The sequence below is a fragment of the Mirounga angustirostris genome, unplaced genomic scaffold (genome assembly GCF_029215605.1).
Source record: "Mirounga angustirostris isolate CCGP_5_RB_7025 unplaced genomic scaffold, mMirAng1.0.hap1 SCAF_4, whole genome shotgun sequence".
NCBI lineage: Eukaryota > Metazoa > Chordata > Mammalia > Carnivora > Phocidae > Mirounga > Mirounga angustirostris.
In genome coordinates, this window is record NW_026991712.1 from 116,585,618 (window position 1) to 116,606,821 (window position 21,204).

A 21,204-nucleotide genomic window follows, 5' to 3' on the forward strand; every position below is an offset into this window, starting at 1 on the left:
GAATCAAGTTAATTATAAACTGAAAAACATAATTAAAATAAAAGGTTCACTGGATGGGCTCAATAGTAGATTGAAGATAACAGAGGACAGACTCATTAAACTTGAAGACAATCTGAACAACAGAAAGGAAATAGATTGAAAAAAATAAACAAAGCACAAAAATCTGTAGGACAAAAGATCTAACATTTGTGTTATTGGAGTCCCAGAAGAAGAGAAGGAGTGTGTATCTGAAAGAATATTGGGGGGAAAAAAGGCTAACTTCTATAATTTGCCAAAAGGCATAAATCTATAGATTCAAGAAACTGAGCAAACTCCAGAAAGGATAACCCTAAGGACATTCAATGAAGCCAAGATATATCAAATCAAATTTATGAAAACTATACACAAAGAACCATTTTTGAAAACATCTACAGAGAAATGATGCATTTCTCAATGGAAACCATGGATGCCAGAAGAAAGCAGTATAACATTTTAAATGCTGAAAGAACAGAACTGTCAACCTCAAATTTTATACCCAGTGAAAATATTAATCAGGAATTAAAGGGAAACAAAAACATTCTCAAAGAAAACTAAGAGAAATTGTCAGCAGCAGTCTCATCCTTAAAGAATGGCTAAAAGAAGTTCCCCAAACTTAAAAGAAATGATAAATGAGGGAGGTTTATAACTTCAGAAAGAAAGAAGTCAAAATGAATAAAAATACTGCTAAATGTAATAGACTATCATTCTCCTCATGAGTTTTTATATGCTCAGTGTAGAAGAAAACAAGACAGATTTTAAAATAGGTAAAGGGACCTAAGCAGAAGTTAAGATTCTATAAATTTACTCAAAGTGGTAAAATGTCAATACCAATAGTATCTAAAATAATTTACACATGCATAAATGTAATAATCAAAGGAACCACTCTAAAAAAAGCTGGTGATATGCTCAAAAACACTATAAAATAAAAATGGAATTCTAAAATATGTTCAGGTAGACTACAGGTAAGCAACAAAAGGGAAAGAGGAGGAAGAAACAGAAGGAACAAACAGAAAACTAATAGTGATCTAGTAGACCTAAGCTCTTACATATCAATAATTACTGTAAGTGTAAATGGTCTAAATACAAAAATTCAAAACAGAGATTGGCATAATGGATTAAAAAGTATGACCTAGCTAGAGGCTATTTATAAGACCCTATCTTTGATTGTCATGGCATAAGCAGACTGGATGAAAAGGATATGCTATATAAACAATCAAAATAAGAGCAGCAGTGGCTATATTATCAGGAGAAGCAGACTTCAAAGCAACGAAAATTATCAGGGCATGATATGTTCAATACAAAATGATTAAATGATCTATCCACCAAAAAGACATAGTAATCCTAAATGTGGAAACAACAGAAATTCAAAATATAAGAAACAAAAGCTGATAAAACCCAGAGGAAAAATAGAAAAATATAAAACTATAATTGAGGACTTCAACACTCTTCTCTCAGCAAAACAGAACTACAAGATTGAAAACCAGCAAGAAGACTGAAGAACTAAACACCATCAAAAAGAAATTTAAAATTTTTATTTATAAACTACTCCACCTAACAAGAACAAAATACATATTCTTTTCAAGCGCTCATGGAACATTCATCATGACAGACCAGAAACTGAGTCATAAAATATACCTAAATCAATTTAAAAGAATTTAAACGGGCGCCTGGGTGGCTCAGTTGTTAAGTCTGCCTTCAGCTCAGGTCATGATCCCCGGGGTCCTGGGATCGAGCCCTGCATCAGGCTCCCTGCTCAGCGGGGAGCCTGCTTCTCCCTCTCCCTCTGCCTGCTGCTCCCCCTGCTTGTGCTCACTCTGTCAAATAAATAAATAAAATCTTAAAAAAAAAAAAAAGAATTTAAACATAAACAGCGTGTCACCAACCATAAAAGAATCAAGCTAGTCAACAACAGAAAGTAAAAAAATTTCCAAACACTCAGAAACTAAAATCACACTTCTAAATAACCTATAGTTCAAAGGAGAAGTCTCCAAAGAAATTTTTAAAAATACATAGAAAACTGAATAAAAATTAAAATACAATGTAACAAATGTGTGGGATGTAGCTAAACTCCCACCTCAAGAAACAGAAAAAGGGCAAAATAAACCAAAAGCAGGTAAAAGAAGGAAACAATAAAAATAAGAGCAGAAACCACAATGAAATTTAAAATAAAAAAATCAATAAAACAAAAATTAAAAAGATCAATTGATAAACCTCAAGTAAGACTGACAAAGATCTAAAAGACACAAAATACAGTATCAGAAATAAAACACTGGATATGACTATAAATATTACAGCCATTAAAAGAACAATAAGAAAACACTAAAAACAAATCTACACATACAAATCAACAACTTAGATGAAATGAACCAACTCTTTGAAAAGGACAAACCACCAAAACTCACCCAATATGAAATATGTAATCTGAACAGTCCTATAACTGCTAGACAATCTTCTACAGAAAATATGAGGGAATACTTCTCAACTCCTTTTATAAGGTCAATGTTACTCTGATAAAATAAATGAACACAAAGACCAAATTTTCCCATGAATTTAGATGTAAAAATCCTCAAAAAAAAGCAAACTGAATCCAGTAATGAAGAAGATTATACATTATGAAGCCAGTAGGAATTTATTTCATCTATGCAAGACTGATTCATATTAAAAAATCCATCAATATAATCCACGTCAAAAGAATAAAGATGAAAAAATCACATAATCATACCTACTGATGCAGAAAAGCATCTGACAAAATTTAACAGGCATTCATAATTAAAAACTCTCAGGAAACTAACCAGGAATAGAGGAGAACTTTCTAAACTCGGTAGAGATCCTACAAATACAGCTAGCATATGTAATAGTGAAAGACTAAGTGCTTTTCCCTAAGATCAGGATCAGGATAAGGACATATGCTCTCAGCAGTGTTATTCAACACAGTAATGGGAAGTCTAACCATTTCAATAATAAAGGGCATACAGATTGAAAAGGAAGAAGCAAAACTATCCCTATTAGCAGATTAAATGGTCATCTACATAAAAAAAAAATTCCAAGAAATTTATCAGAAACTACTAGAATAAAGTAGTTCAGCAATATTACAGGTTACAATAACACTCAAAACATCAGACATACTTCAAAAAAAAAAAAAATCATTCATACTTCTGTGGACTCACAATGACCATGTGGACACCAAAGTTAAAAACACAGTACCATTTATGATCATTGCCCCAATGCTCCTTTGAGGTGACCCTCAGTATCCATGCCTGTTTCCTATCACATCCTTACTTTGTCTTCCCTGCTTGACAGTAAGATAAACTCTCTAAGAGCAGGTGTAGTATCTGTCTTGTTTACAACTGTGTCCGCAGCACTGTGTCTGACACATCATAGCTAATCAATAAATATTTTTGAGGACATTAAAAAAAAAAAAAAGAATGTGCTTCAAGTTCCATAGCTAGAGTAACAATTCCGCCATATCCAAACCCAAAACTCCACCCCTTTCCCAATAAAAAAAGTGCTTTCTTTCAGGCAAAAAGAAAAAGTATTGGGAATACAAACAACTAGAGTTAGAAATCAAGATAATCCTTACATTTTATAATATGGAAAGGGCTTTCAGTCACAATTTTTCTTTTCAATTAAGTCACAATCAAGCATGTTCAAGCACAAAAAAAAAATTATACAGTAAGTAAAATATGAGTTGTTAGTAATGGTCCCATGACTACTTAATTTTCCTGTTGTTTTATCTTCACATTCCACATTTTTAGACCCTTATATACTTAAAATAGAAAACACTTTATCTTGTCAGTATTCTAAACCAAGTGACAGGTACTAGAACTACCAATAATTCTAGGAGCATCTAATCACCATTCCACTGATCAAGTTTATCAATTTTCCCTTAGTAGTGGTTCTTAAACTTTTCTGTGTATGTGGAGTTGGGGTAAGGGGTGGGTGCACAGATTACAAATCTATTCTGAGATCCTGATGAAAGCAATTCTATGTGTGCAACAAACAGGCACAAAAACACAGAGTGGGAGGAGGTTTCAGAGGGTTCACAGATCCCTAAGTCCATCTAAGCACCCAAAGTTCAGAACCCATGTAGGCCAAGCCTGTTGTCAACTAGTTACCTTCTAGTTATCAGCTATTTCTTAGGAGCCTAATATGCAAAAAAGACTTTTTAGGAAATATACCGTATTCACAAAAAAGCATACAATAAGACCTTGATTAATTTCCTGGAATACAAAATTAATTTCCTTTATACAAAATTAACCACGTTAAAAATTTAAGCAGAGCTTGATGATCAGAGAAATAAATCCTCCTCAGTATGCCTAATTACTATTTGTTTGCACACCTCTGAAGGTAAAGCAGGGGATCTTCTTCATTCTGAACCTCCTCCATTCCTGAACTTCCCAGGAGATAAAACATACAAGCTCTGTTTTGTGTCCATGGTCCTAACAATGTAAGAAATAAGAATAATAATCTCATACACTCATTAGTGATCATTATACTTTAACTGAGACTCTTAAAATCAACAAGTAAAAAAAAAAAATTAAGGGCTACTTCTACATTATATTTTTCTTTCATCTCTAAATATGAACTAAAAGTCATTTCCTCTAGCCGGAACTTCTCAATAGGGGCTTTATCACTACCCAAAGCATTTTGGAAAAATGTGGAAATTCTGGTTGTGAAATGGAGGTAGACAGGTGGGGAAGTGACTCAGGCAGAGGCAGAAAACTGTGACAGAAAGCAAAGGTTCTAATAAAATAATGAAACCTACAAGTATATCAGAACAAATAAGAACAAAGGTTTATGTCTCAAAGGACTAAGTGATTAAATCAGTAAAATACCAAAATCTTTGTCACAGTATCTGGCATTTATCAATTAGTCAATCACCAGGAGAGCCAACATTATTACCATTATCACTAAATACAGCCAAAAAATGGGAAAGAGATAGTAGGACATCAAAATGGAGAAAAGATCAGACCAAAATTAATTTTTTGTGTGTCACATTTAATTTAGAACAGATGTGGGGGCGCCTGGGTGGCTCAGTCGTTAAGCGTCTGCCTTCAGCTCAGGTCATGATCCCAGGGTCCTGGGATTGAGCCCTACATCGGGCTCCCTGCTCGGTGGAGAGCCTGCTTCTCCCTCTCCCACTCCCCCTGCTTGTGTTCTCTCTCTCACTGTCTCTCTCTCTGTCAAATAAAAAAATAATAATAATAATTTAGAACAGATGTGATATATCCCAAACTTCCAATGTCCTAAAGTGTTACATATTTTTAAAATAATAAAGATAAGGGCGCCTGGGTGGCTCAGTTGGTTAAGCGACTGCCTTCGGCTCAGGTCATGATCCTGGAGTCCCTGGATCGGGTCCCGCATTGGGCTCCCTGCTCAGGCGGGGAGTCTGCTTCTCCCTCTGACCCTCCGCCCTCTCATGTGCTCTCTCTGTCTCATTCTCTCTCTCTCTCAAATAAATAAATAAAAATCTTTAAAAAAATAAAAAAATAAAAATAATAAAATAAAATAAAATAATAAAGATAAAATAGATAACATAGTAGCGCATCTATTTCAAGCATAATAATAAGAATTGGGGGGCTTCAATAAAGAGATATTAAAGAAACAATTAAAAAGGAAAAGCCCAGAGATGCTTTTGTTGTTGTCTGAAAGTATACAAAAAAGGCAACCGAACTAAGATTATAAACAGATAGACAGATGAATGGATGGACAGACAGGGAGGAGGGAAGGGAGGGAGAGAAGAGGAAGGAAGGAGGAAATCAAACTTGAGACTCTCATTAAATGTTTTATTTTACTGATCAGGTTGAAGAAATAGAAAGCAAGTTGTCATTTACTCAGAGTTGAACTATACAGACAATAGAACAGGACATCCCTGTGTAAGTAAAACTAATCAGTTAAGTGCAAGATAAGTAACAGCTATTTACAAATAGAAACAATGAAAGAGCCAAGTGACTTGGCTAAAACAAATGAAAAATTAGTGAGTGATAAAGTGTTATACTGGTAATTAGATAAGAATGTGGTGTATGAAACTGAGTGCAACCTTCCAACTGTCCTTCATATTTGTCTTCATGTCCACTGATGACACAAGGTACAATATTTATAATTACCATGAGGGTGAATCTCAGAGCTAGAGATTTCATCGAAAAATAATTTCTGGTGTAGAAATGATAAATACTAGATTTATTATAGTAGTTGGGGGTGGAAGGGAAGAAGTGCTAGATAGGTACCCTCATTCAATTGCACTGGTAATGTTTATTTTAACTGAGTGAATATAACAGTGTTTTGTTTTATTATTCTCTATGCATCTTTTAGTATGCCTATAATATTTTTAACAAAACAAGAAAGGAATAATACAAACAATAAAGAAAAAGAGAGATATATTTAATAAAGATAATTGGATTCCATTACTGTGGAAGTAGTTATAGAAATCTGTAGAATTCTCAGCAGAAGGACATCTAAAGTAGGATAATCCTCTGTCTGAATTTCAACGCTACAGGTACAGGTAATGGCCTCTCAACCTCTTAAAATTGTTCTACTCTGAGAATACACTTTCTTGAAAACATGTTAAGAATGTTCAGTAAATTGGTGCAACCACTGTGGAAAAAAAGTATGGAGGTTCCTTAAAAAATTAAAAGAGAAATACCACATGACCCAGTAATTCTACTATTGGGCATTTACCTGAAGAAAACAAAAACCCTAAATCAAAAAGATGCATGCACCCTTGTGTTTATTATAGCATTGTTTATAAATAGCCAAGATATGGTAACAACCCAAATGTTCATCAACAGACAAATGGATAAAGATGTTTTACACACACACACACACACACACACACAGAGGATTACTCAGCCCTCAGCCATAGAAAAGAATGAAATCTTGCCATTTGTGACAACATGGATGGACCTAAATGGTATTATGCTGAGTGAAATAAGTCAGGCAGAGAAAGACAAATGCCATATGATTTCAACTTTATGTGGAATCTAAAAAACAAATGAACAAGCAAACAAACAAAAGAACACTCTTAAATACAAAAAACAAACTGGTGCTTGCCAGAGGGGAGGCCAGTGGGAGGATAGACAAAATAAAGGGAATTAAGAGATAAAAACTTCCACTTATAAAATAAGTAAGTCACGGAGATGAAAACTACAGCATAGGAAATATAGTCAGTAACACTGTAATAAAGTTGTATGCTGACAGATGGTAATTACACTTATCATGTGAACACTGAGTAAAGTACAGAATTGCTGAATCAATACATTGTACACCTGAAACATAACACTATGTCAATTATAATTCAATAATACTTAAAAAAAAGAATTTTCAAATTGAAATGCCACGTTACTGGGTATACTTTGATATGTAAGAAATATTAAGTATATTTAAATTTATGCCCAATATAATATATAAGCTTCTTTTATAATTCCTAAAAATGAAATCTCCTATTACTTAAATTCTTGGCAATATCTCATTCATTTTTTCTCTTATTGTAAAGCTGATATCCACAAATATTAATATATCAGAATAAAACAAAATGGCACAAATATATTAAGGGTCAAGCGAAATCTGCCCAAGGGTCAAGTGAAAACTGCCCAATCCTTAAGCGGATTCTGACTTAACCTTATTTTAAAATACTTTATATTTCATGGTATATCATGCTAATATAATGTTTTTAATAATTTATAACAAACTCTGAAGGAATTACACATCTGAAGGAATCCCACACATTACATTCTTTTTTTTTTTTTTTAAAGATTTTATTTATTTATTTGGCAGAAAGACAGAGAGAGCAGGAACACAAGCAGGGGGAGTGGGAGAGGGAGAAGCAGGCTTCCTGCCGAGCAGGGAGCCTGATGTGGGACTCGATCCCAGGACCCTGGGATCATGACCTGAGCCGAAGGCAAACGCTTAACGACTGAGCCACCCAGACGCCCCCCACACATTACATTCTTAACAATTCAGAATATGGTGTGCTTAGTTCTCTTGACAAATTTTATAGTAGTATAATAATATCACCATAAAATAATTGTATCACCAATATAATAATCATAATTGCAAGCACATTTCTCCTACAAGTCATATTCTATGAGGTGCTACAAAAACATAAATGGGGAGGGATGGGAGTAGCCTATAATAGCCTGATCAGATACAAAGGATAATTCAGCTTTTGGATGAATTGGTATAGATACTCTGGTACAGATACTCAAAACTGGTAACTATACTCTGGCATAAATACTCAGCTTTTGGCGGAATTGGTATAGATACTCTGATCCATCTGTCCTATACCTTAGCATACCAGTTTGCTTTTAAAAATTATTTCATTCAGGGGTGCCTGAGTGGCTCAGTCAGTTAAGCATCTGCCTTCAGCTCAGGTCCTGATCTTGGGGTCCTGGGATCAAGCCACGCATCTTGCTGACTCCTTGCTCAGTGAGGAGTCTGCTTCTCCCTTTCCCTCTGCCCCTCCCCACCTTGTGTGCTCTCTCCCCTCTCTATCTCAAATAAATAAAATCTTTAAAAAAATTATTTCATTCAGCAACAATTTATTAAATATCTACTATGTCTGAAGTCCTATTCTAGACACTGATGATACAAAGATATCAAGCCATGCTTCATATAAATTGGTGGCTCAGATCTGAGTTCACAGTATATCTAATTTATTTAAAAACTATAGTTATCCTGAAAATGTGATTTTTAAGCTCATAAAATCACTAAAATATACATGTAAAACAGAAATAATTTTTAAGCCAATAACGTGTCACAAAAGTTTATTCATCTTAATGAAATTATGAAGATAAGTCTTCAAAAGGGAAAAAGTAGATTAAAAATGATTTCTCCAAATTATTTCCATTTCTCTTACCAAGCCTACACATATATAAATATACCAACTATAATAATTTTATTTATTTTTTTAAAAGATTTTATTTATTTGAGAGAGAGACAGCCAGAGAGGGAACACAAGCAGGGGGAGTGGGAGAGGGAGAAGCAGGCTTCCCGCAGAGCAGGGAGCCGGATGCGGAGAGCTGGATCCCAGGACCCTGGGATCATGACCTGAGCCCCAGGCACACACCTAATGACTGAGCCACCCAGGTGCCCCAGGTGTAATTATTTTAAAAACCAACAAACTCATACATATGTTTATATTAGAACTCTAGAGGGCAATGAAAGAAAATTACATAAAATACAGTTCTTCCTCCTCAAATTCTAACAAAATTTAAACCTCAAACCTCATTTTACTCCCAAAATTTTGAAACTTGTGGAGATTCATCTCTCTACTTACCCAGCAAATATAAATGATCACATTTCTATCTGCAATTGTAAAGTATCTTTCAAGCACTCTAAAAGCACTCCAAATATATATTCCTTTTATTAAAATGCATTGTATATCTAAAGCAGTAACTTAAATATCTATGGTTTAATTACTTCATTAATATGGAAATCACTTTTTCAGCCCAATCATATCTCACATTTCCTATTACTATTGGTAAAAATGATATCTCTATCAAAAATAGAATTGAAAATCTCTATTTTAAAAGACAGGATGTACAAATCTCAGGCTTTCACATGCTTCCAATACATAAAAATGTTTCACAACCAAAAATACCTAGAATGATCAAACAAAGGTGGGATATTAAAGGCAACAGAGAAAGAAAGAAAGATTATGACTAAGAAGTCCTAAATTCTAATCATGGTTCTGTCACTGGTTTGCTATAAGACGCATAGCAAACTCTTAAACTGTTTCAATTGTTTCTTTTCCAAAACAGTAACTGGTTCTAATTTTAATTCAAAGTTTACATGATGTCCATTCTGAATCCTATAAACAACTTTTGTTTTAATGATGATCTGGGATTGTAGGTTTCCTTTTTTCCCTTCATTACCCTGGTTCAGCAGAGTTCTTAATACCCATGGGCCCTTAGGAGACCCAATATCCTTGTATAATTATTTAACATCTATCTTCCTCTCCATATTTTAAGTTCCATAAGAGAGGGAAGTATAGTTGGTCACTTTTAAATATTTGGATCATTATTATATTACCAAGGCTTGGAATAATGCTTTGAATACAGAAGGTAGTCAGTAAATATTTGTTGAATGAATGGAAAAAAAATGGCTGCTCAAAGCTGACATACTGAGTGAGAAATAATACCTGATTGAAAAAAGAAGAAAAAAAAAATCATACTAACCACTAAGGCCATTTGGTACAGGAATAAGAAGTACTACATACCTCAAGAAAAAGTCCAATTTTCTATGTACATTATGTAAGTCAGGGAGCAAAACATGACATATACTATATAAACATAATTTCTGAAAACAGTGTTAAAAAATCAAAGTTTTAGATTTAAAGGATTGAGACTAATTTATTTGGAAAATATGCTACATTCCCCATTAATGAGGCATTATAATATGAACCAATATTTAATAAAACTACATGCTAATCACATGTTAGAATTGGTAATTTTGAAGTATGACTTATTATTGTATCATAATACATCAGGTCACATACTCCAAAATGAAGAACCAACTTTTTCACTGGTATAAGCAGTACTGCAAAGGAAGATAAATAGCCCCATAAGACTTTGAATTATCTTATTCTTTATTACCAAATGGAACAAAGTTTATAAAATGACTTATTCCATTATGGGTGAGGTTAGGTAACAAAAACCTACAGAGAAGCAGTAATACCCATAACTAGTTTCCTTATTTCTATTCACATTAACAAAAGAACTACAGGTTAGACAGGTTGAACCACAAAAACCATAGTTAGAGGATAACAGGTAGGCTACCACTGCAGATCTATGGGATGTCACTAGGCATTATGCATTAAGGAAACACTTAATAATGAATAATTTGAGTTCCCCCCACCCCCAGGATGGCAATCAGCATTAGTGTTAGTCATGCTACTGAATATAACCAAATGACAATCAGTTTTGTTCCTATATACTACTTAATACTATCTAATAAACTGGCCTTCCTTCAAATACACAAAATAAGTAAAAATGCATCAAAAGGAAAATTTAATGGGGTGCCTGGGTGGCTCAGTCAGTTAAGCATCCTACTCTTGATCTCAGCTCAGGTCTTGATCTCAGGGTCATGAGTTCAAGTCCCATTGGGCTCCATGCTGGGCATGGAGCCTACTTAAAAAAAAAAAAAAAAGGAAAATACATGAAAAATTATAGACCCAGGTACCCTACTAATTCAAATATGAATTATACATGGATTATTTCTGCCATTATCTAGAGCACTCTGGTTTAAGGAAATGTGAAATATTAGAGTTGCTTTCCCTCAGTATTTTGATTAGAAGAACAGGACCAGGTAATTAACACAAAACAATTCAGAACAGACAATAAGGATTATTTTAGCAACTGAATTTAGTTTCTAGAGCTCCACTGTCAGTTCAGTAGTCACTAACCACTTGTGGCTATGTATATTTAATTAAACCAAAAATAGACTTTTTAACCACAATTTCATGTGGCTAGTGCCTACCATATAAACAGTTACCAAAAGGATATATAACATTTCTTTCTTTTTTTTAAATTGAAGTGTTGTTGACATATAATATGAGTTTCAGGTGTACAACACAGTGATTCAATGTTTACACACATTAAGAAATGACTGCCACCATAAGTCTACAAGGATATATGTATATTTACATATTTACACATACATATATATGATTTCTATCATGCTAGAAGTTTTAATGAACAATGTGTTCTAAAGGGTAGAGACCAGGTCCAATGTTGTTCTGTATATACTACAGTTCTTAATATAGCACCCGAATACGGTAGGCACTTCAGAATTTGATTTAAGACAAATCACTATAGTGGCAGAAATGATCCTACAAACATGTCTTGTTTGGTTAATAGTCTTTTAAGAATTGGAACAAATATTTTAAAATTTAGAAGTCTCTAAAAAAGGCAGTAAGAGCCCAAACCGAAACAAATCACCATAGCAGAGAAGCGGTTGACACCAGCTGCTTCTATAATGGCTTACCTGTTCACAAAGTCATTGCCAATCCCACTATGTGTGTATGTCCCTTACACTCACCTGCTTCACTAATTTTTTTTTTTTTAAGATTTTATTTATTTATTTTGACAGAGAGAGAGAGAGAGAGAGAGAGAGACAGGGAGAGAGGGAACACAAGCAGGGAGAGTGGGAGAGGGAGAAGCAGGCCTCCCGCCAAGCAGGGAGCCCGATGTGGGGCTCGATCCCAGGACCCTGGGATCATGACCTGAGCCAAAGGCAGACACTTAATGACTGAGCCACCCAGGCACCCTCAAAGACACATCTTAATAATACAACTTTTGAAATTAATAAAAAAATTTCTCTGGGGAACTACTGAAATGAAAAAAAATGTTTGTTTTAACTTCACAATACTACCACAATTCACTTACTCATATTTGATTCCAATAGCAGGTATACAACAGGCATCCCAATTGACTGAATTAATAAATTATATCCTTGCCTAGATATTAAAAAAAACTTGCTACAAGTGTCATCAGATAAAAACAAAATGTTAGTATTCAAATAGTGAACTGTGAAATTCTGGTTTGGTAACTTTTCCTAAACTCATTGTTTGTTATTTGTTTCTGCTATTTGTATAAAAGAATATCTACAGTCAGATAACAATTTCCCTTTCATTTAAATCTATCTTACTCTCTTGGTTATTGAAGGTTTTTTTTTTTTTTTTTATGGTATCTACTTACACTAGATTTAAGAAATTATCTACTTCCTCAGCTTCAGCCACTTCTTATTATACCAGCTCATTAATTGTAACTGTTGTAAGCCAAATTACTAACAGAAAAACAAAAGTTTCTGTTTTCCAAAGAGCTGGAGTATGAACTGGTATCCTTCCTTAGCTCAACTCCAGTAATTAAGCCTAAAAAGATACCTAAGCAGAGTTGTTTATTATCAGTACCACTCCTTTCTTTCCACAAGATCAGTACAAACAGCCTAATTTTTTATTCCTTAGTATTAGTTCTAACTAAAAATGTTTTTAAATTAATGTAGTAACAGTCAGAAGTTTTGATATAGAAAAATTCATCAGATTTTCAAAAATGAGATCAATTTCCTATTTACTTTTGATAAGAAATACATAAATGATTACTCTTAGAAATAAAGATTTTATTCTTTTATCTTAACCTCTTCCAAATATATACTCAAGGATTTAATAGTTTTTAATTACCTAAAAAAATGCTAGATTTAAATGCATTCTCAAGCTCAAGCAATTTTTACCAAGTTAAAATAATTCCAAACATAGCCAGCAGGTTCAAAAACTGTTTCAAACATCTAAAAATATCTTCCGGTATCTTTTTAAAAGTAATTTTAAAAGATAGGTCAACAAACTGGTATTAATAAAAACATACAATCCAGAATGATAAAGGGAACGCTACACACACATCCACAACATGCCCCTCCAGTTCCCTAAAGATGTCATTTGAGATTATTGGCAAACAACAACAACAAAAACCAAAAAAACTTCATCTAATCTCAGTGACAGTAAAAATGCTTAAGAATACAGAATTTCCAGTTAATAGTACTATATATATTTGAAATATTTGAAAATAGCTAAGAGAATAGATCTTAAAAGTTCTCATCACAGGAAAAACAGATTTATAACTATGTGTTGATGTTAACTAAACTTACTGTGGTAATCATGTCTCAATATATGCACATATCAAATCATTATATTGTACACCTAAAACTAACACAATGTTCTATGTCAATTACAGCTCAACAAAAAAAATTTAAATTTAAAGAGAAAACAGAATTTCCAGGATAAGCTGTTTTAAGATTTCAGTAGGCAGAAACTAGACAAATCATTACTAATCATTTGCTGTCTTCTACCCCTGAGATCAATTAAACTTCAAGTCCTAGAAAAGAATGTAATTTAACACACATCCCCCCCCCCCAAGAGAATGATGGATACAAAACAGGACTTTAAATTCAAACTATTTTTCTGTAAATCTTTAGTATGTAAATACATGACAGTTTACGTATTTTTAATATAAACTTCTAATACATGGATTACCAATTAACTTCACTTGAAAAACCAGTTTATTTAAAATTCATCCAGTGCGGGGCGCCTGGGTGGCGCCCCGCACTAGATGTCCTTAAGTGTCTGCCTTCGGCTCAGGTCATGATCTCAGGGTCCTGGGATCGAGCCCCACATCAGGCTCCCTGCTCGGCGGGAAGCCTGCTTCTCCCTCTCCCACTCCCCCTGCTTGTGTTCCCTCTCTCGCTGTGCCTCTCTCTGTCAAATAAATAAATAAAATCTTTAAAAAAATAAATAAAATAAAATTCATCCAGTGCAAAGTATTTTTAACACATTCCAGAGTGTGAACAAAAACCTCTGAGCTCACTGCAAAAAATGTCTTTAAACAGACATAATTATTTGCTAAACAGAATAAATTTCCTTATTCAAATGTAAATAAAAATATTTCTATAATCCACAAGGGACTTCTCTGTCTCTCTAAATTCAAGGTATTAAAATAGACCTTTGCATTCATTACCATGGCTGTTTAATAGAACTTTTGCAATGGTCAAAATATCCTATGTATCATTGCTGTACAATATGGCAGCCGCTAGCCACATGTAGCTATTAAGCACTTAAAATGTGGCCAGTGTGACTGAAGAATTAAATTTTAAATTCTATTTATATTTAATTAATTTAAATTTTAATAGCTACATGTGGCTAATGGCTACAGTACTCAACGACACAGTTACAGACTATCAAATGATCATGACTTGGTATAATAACCTCCAACAGTGCTACACTTATTAAAAGGAAAGCATCACAAGGAAACAACCCAAGTATCTACTGATGGATGGGTTGATAAAAGAAATGTGGTATATACATACAATGGAGTATTATTCAGGCTTAAAGAAGGAGGGAAATTCTGACAAGTTACAACATGGCTGAACTTTGAAGACATTATGCTAAGTGAAATGGGCAAGTCATAAAAGGACATTTACTGATTGATTCCACTTACATGTCAAATGCATGGAAACAAAAAGTAAAATAGTATTTGCCAGGACCTGGGGAATGGGGTAATGGAATGTTAATGTTAAATGGGACCAGAGTTTCAGCTAATAAAAAGAATTCTGGAGATAGATGGTGGTGACAGTTGCACAATATGATGAATGTACTTAATGCCATAAAATGCACACTTCAAATGGTTAAGATGGTAAATGTTACGTGTATTTTATCACAACCAAAAAAAAAAAAAAAAAAAGCATCACAATTTGACCAAATAAATACTTCTGACAGAACAGCTAAATGGAAATATAAAGTCCCCAATAAAGGAAATAAAGTGTTTCTCAAAGGAAACGTTAGATTTGCTGAGAAAAAGTTACAGGAATCCCCCAGTGAATCAAGTTGTACTACATTACCACACCATTAACTGAGAGCTGAGCATTTCACTTCTACAGGCTCAAGCTGGACAGAGTATACTGGAGCTCTTTTAAGAAGTCACAAGGCGGGAGGTATCTTTGAGCTCGCCGAGTAGACACCATGAGCAAAGCTCACCCTCCCAAGTTGAAAAAATTTATGGACAAGAAATTGTCATTGAAATTAAATGGTGGCAGACATGTCCAAGGAATATTGTGGGGGTTCGATCTGTTTATGAATCTTGTGACAGATGAATGTGTGGAGACGGCAACTAGTGGGCAAGAGAGTATTGGAATGGTGGTAATACGAGGAAATAGTATCATCGTGTTAGAAGCCTTGGAGCGAGTATAAACAATGGGTGTTTTCATCAGAAGAAATCAACTGCTTCCACATGTCTCCTCCATAGTACCTGTTTTACTACAATATAAAAATCAGGTCGTGTGCATTTTCATATTGAACTTTTTTGTTAAAAAACTTTTATAATAGCCCAAAAAAAAAAAAAAAAAGAAGTCACAAGGCTAGACAAAGTAAAGCCAAAGCAGAATTGTATAGAGTGCTTGGTGTTGCTTGGTTTGATTTGGTTTTAGGGACTGTCAAGACAGCTGGCCTTGAGTAAGTCACATATTGAGCAATAAGAAAAACAAAACTCAGGGCGCCTGGGTGGCTCAGATGGTTAAGCATCTGCCTTCGGCTCGGGTCGTGATCTCAGGGTCCTGGGATCGAGTCCCGCATCAGGCTCCCTGCTCCTTGGGAGCCTGCTTCTCCCTCTGCCTCTCTCTCTCTCTGTCTCTCATGAATAAATAAATAAAATCTTAAAAAAAAAGAAAAACAAAACTCAGATATGTATTATTTGTTGATTGTGTCCAGTTATTTTTAACTTCTTTAGAAGACTATTTTAGTGAAAAGGCATGACAAAGTACAACTCTCAGGTCACAAAGAGCATAGCAAGGAAAAACTAGGGTAGGGATGACAATATCACCATTAATAAGAAATAACTCATACACAAGAAAGAAAATTAATGTAGAACACAAAAATAAAAGGATCATCCTTTTCCATATAAATTTATTTGATATATTTACATCCAAATGTTATGATCACTAAGTGTTAACGTATTACAGCAAAATATTTTAGGAAGCTGCTAGATGCTCAAGTGGAAAGGACTTGTAAAACAAAGTTTATTCTTAAGCTTTTCAAGAAACTTTTTTATTTATAAGATCTTTACCCTCACAGACAGACATAAATGAGAAATAAGTGCAGACTAAATTTTAACATCAGAAATATATTACTTTAAAAGACATAAAACATGAGTATTTTTCCAGTTCAGTAAAATATCTCATGCATATCAAACACGCACTTCGCAAGTCTATTTTGTGGGTAACATGATTGGCCTCTCTTAATTTATATATAATTTATAAATATAGAAAACATCATTCAACTACATCAGTAACAGCTTCTTTAAGTGATTTTTAAACTGTCCAGAAGTTACACTCTACTTCTGCTGGAATCACCACACCTCTACACAATATTTTTATGCTATAAAAATACTACAAAGAACTTTGATACTCCCATGAATACTCACAACTAGGTGGCAAATTATATATTCCCTTTTATATTTATTTTCTGTTATCTCAGGGGGGGGGAAGATATTTTTCACATTCACTTTTAACATAGCTTTGAAAATATTAACCATTTTTTAGGTATACTAAAGGAAAAAACTACAACTTTAAAGTTAATAAAACTAGAATTGTGTGGAGTACTAAAATGAGGAATAGGAGTCAGAAGCGTTCAGGTTAAAGCAGACATTGGCTGAGTGAACATGAACACCTGAAAACTGGATATAACAATCCCTCCCCATCCCTAACTCAGAGGGTCATTTTAAGAACCGAAGAAATAATACAGGTGAAAGTGCTTTATAACTCAAAAATGCTTCACATGGGGTGATATTACTATTAGTAATATTCTCATATTTTTTCAACATGGTTCTATTTATTATGAGGCATCTTATAACCGACCCTAGTTCCTTTTCTATAATTACCATTAAACTATACTAAAATAAAGGATTATCCACTATCTTGCCAACCTCAAAGAGAGCAAAAGGAAAGGTACCCCACCCCACCCCATTTTTATTAGAAATTTAGTTTAGTGCTTTTAGGGACTTGATAAAGTAAGAATTTTGCTTTAGATCTGATATTTAAGGTTCCTGTTGGTTATTCAACCATCCTTAAAAGGACACATCAAAACTAACTGTAGAATTTTGTGTAGAGTTTTGTGAGGTTTTAATACAATGAAAACATGCACCAGAACAAAAATTTATAATAAAATGAACACCTTGATGCTGGAGTTCAAAGATAAGGTTTCCATAGCAAAGAAGTCAGTTATGCTAACCAATAAGCAACAAACAATTGGACATTTACTATAACTTATACAAAATTCAAGCATATTCAACTACAGAACTGATATTATTAATATTCAGAAGTATATTACCATAAATCTATCTCTCTCTGCTGAAATGTGCAGGACCACTGTGGACTTTGCAGATATATCATCTTAGCTCAAATTTTATAAAAAAGTCCAAAAGCCTCTGGGAAAGAATACAGATCTGAATTTAAACAGTTTCATGAAATCACTTAATTCTTCTATAGCTCCATATTTGCAATAAATATTTTCTGCATGACAAATAACACACCACAGATTTTTTTTTTTTTTTTAATTTTAAGTAAGCTCCATGCCCAACATGGGTTTGAACTCACAACCCGGAGATTAAGAGTCACATGCTCTACTGACTGAGCCAGCCAGGCGCCCCCCATACCACAGATTCTTTTTTTTTTTTTTTTTTAAAGATTTTTATTTATTTATTTGACAGAGAGAAACACAGCGTGAGAGGGAACACAAGCAGGGGGATTGGGAAAGGGAGAAGCAGGCTCCCCGCTGAGCAGAGAGCCCGATGTGGGGCTCGATCCCAGGGTCCTGGGATCATGACCTGAGCCGAAGGCAGACGCTTAACGACTGAGCCACCCAGGGCCCCACACACCACAGATTCTTAAATGAAAGCTCAATCCTAGAAGTTCATCATATATCAACATATGATTTCTTTATTCTTACACACATAATCTCACCATGCTGTTATTTTAAATGAAGACACCATGGAAATACACACACTTTCTGATAGCTATCCTCATTATTCCTTCTATGGTGCAAAAGAAGAAAGAAAAGAGGGGAAAACAATTAGCCTATAAAGCATGATCAGCTCTCTACGCCTTACACCTAACTTTAATCAGTCTGTAAGCCACACAACTTAAGTATTAAAAAAAAATAAAAATGAAGTAATCCTAAAATGTAAACCTGAGAGAGGGAAGAGTTACTATCCACTATATTCCAGGCACTTCATGCATATCATTAAAAAAAAAAAAAAAAACCTAAATAACCTTCTGAGCCAGAAATTATCCCCATTTTTATAAGAAAACTTGCCTCATGTTGCCACCTCTGGCTCTACCTAAAGAAAATGATGAAATGAGTTATGCTCCCTCATAAATACCAAAACAAATGCAGAAAAAAGTTTAAATACATGTAAAACCTGAGGATTTTCTGACATGAGACTTATTTATTCAACAAATATTGGTAAGTAACTGCTATGAACAAGTTGCTCTGCTCAGGACTAAGGGGTAAAAGACAACGATAAGATATTCTCAATAATTTTAAGCACTCAACTAAGGAGAGAAAAGGAGGTAGGATACAAACAACTACAGTGCAATGCAATATATGATAAATATCATGAGATAGAAAACATCCTACTTAAGTTTTGAGGACAGATTATACATGACAAGGGGTAAGTAAGGAAAAAAAGAATCTGAATTTGACCTTAAAAAAAATTCCAGTAGACAGACTACAGCAAGAATATATATGTAACGAAACATTAGTAATCATAGAGTGCCTGAAAAATAAGCTGCTTACATGAAAAAAGTCAAGAATTAAAAAGTATTTTGGGACTACAACAATGACAGCCATCAGTGCTAAGCTAAGGAATTAGGGCTAGCTCACAGGCAGTAAGGAGTCCCTGAGAAGGGGAAAAATGATAACCTTTAAAAATATAGAGAAGTCAGATGTAGCAAAAGAGTAATAGAATCAGTCAAGAACTCAGTCACTTATTTATTCAAGCATTTATCAAGCATAAGCCACAGGCGAGGTGCTAGGTACATAAAGATGAGTAAGACCTAGTTCCTGCACTAAAAGCGAGACACACATATAACTTAACAATTCCTATATTGGATAATATATTCTGTAACATGAGCCACAAAATGGGAAGTAAGCTAATTTGCCAATGGGTCAAATGCTACATGACCAATCACTAAAATTACTTATCAAAAATGTAGCTTAAGTAAAATTTTTGATTATAGGCTATGAATATATTCATATAGTCAATCAATATATATGCTTTTCTTAGAATTTTAAAGAGTGTCCAATTTGCCAAAAGCTTTTCAGGCAGATGATCAATACCACTATTCTTAAAGTTAGAGCAAAAGCAAAGATACAGAAGTATATAAAAGCAGTGTAGTTCCAAGAACTGCAAATACTTTGACAGAATATGCAAGGAGAAAAATCTGAAAGGATTGAGAAGGACTGGATAATGGAAGGTCTGACATATTTTATTGTAAAATTAATGGAAAGTTATTAAAAAGGTCTTAAACAGAGAAGTTCTTTCTAACCTATACTCCCTTCTTAGAGAACAGTCCCTATCCCAAACTCATAGGAGAATCCTTGCAGCCATACTGGTACTTATCGGTACTGAGAACTTCATCCCTCCATTGCTATAATTGACCAGATCAGGAGTACATGTTCTATACAGGGCCAATCAAATTTTCTCATTACGGGGCGCCTGGGTGGCTCAGTCGTTAAGCGTCTGCCTTCGGCTCAGGTCATGATCCCAGGGTCCTGGGATCGAGCCCCACATCAGGCTCTCTGCTCAGCGGGGAGCCTGCTTCTCCCTCTCCCACTCCCCCTGCTTGTGTTCCCTCTCGCTGTCTCTCTGTCAAATAAATAAATAAAATATTAAAAAAAATTTTCTCATTAAGAATTTATAATTGTGGCACAGAATAAGTGAGTCAGTTAACTGTGGATATTAGACTTGAAGAGTTCATGGAAATTCAGAAGTTGGGAGTGCCATATGAAAGAGAACCAGTATACAGAATACATAAAGCAGTATACATACTTAAAGAAGAGATAGGAGAACACGTAACCCTAGAAAGAAAGAAAGCCTATAGTTTCCTGTTCAGTAGTCATGGAACATTGCTAATTATCCCACCTTGGAAAAAGTGAGATGTCCCTGTAGCCTTCCAATAAATCCAATTTTTGTTTAAGCAAATTTAAATGGGTTTCTATTCCATGCAATCCTGACAAAACAAACTGATTAATTCTGGTGGTTAATCTAAAGAATAAATTAGATGACAAATAGGCTAGAAACAGGTAGAACATTTAAACTGGGGACGGAGTTATCAAAAGAAAGCAATAGTAGCAAATATAGGCAGATTATTATAAAAGAAAAAGTAGCCAATATTGTGCAGGGTCCAGGAAGCTTAATTTAAACAAGAGTTTCAGGAAGTTGAAACAGTATCTATTGCCTCAAGGGACTAGAAGGAGCAGATCATGGATGCTTTTATGAGAATAATTTCAACAGAATAATTGGGAGAGAAGTAATATTTTAAAAAGCTAAGAAATAAGTGGAAGAAAATAAACACAACTAAGAAATTTCTTTTAAACGGATGCCAGAGTGGCTCAGTCGGTTAAGCCTCTGCCTTCCGCTCAGGTCATGA

The 21,204-nt window shown here is 34.3% G+C and overlaps 2 protein-coding genes across 2 annotated transcripts in view; one reads left to right on the plus strand and one right to left on the minus strand.

Annotated features, from left to right (window-relative positions):
- Window positions 1-21,204, minus strand: part of PKN2 (protein kinase N2) — a 135,614-nt gene that overhangs the window by 104,209 nt on the left and 10,201 nt on the right. The window lies entirely within an intron of this gene.
- Window positions 15,495-15,870, plus strand: LOC123859424 (small nuclear ribonucleoprotein G-like). Its single transcript, XM_045897271.3, has one exon. The coding sequence runs from the start codon at window positions 15,521-15,523 to the stop codon at window positions 15,746-15,748; it is 228 nt and encodes a 75-aa protein (XP_045753227.1). The 5' UTR covers window positions 15,495-15,520; the 3' UTR covers window positions 15,749-15,870.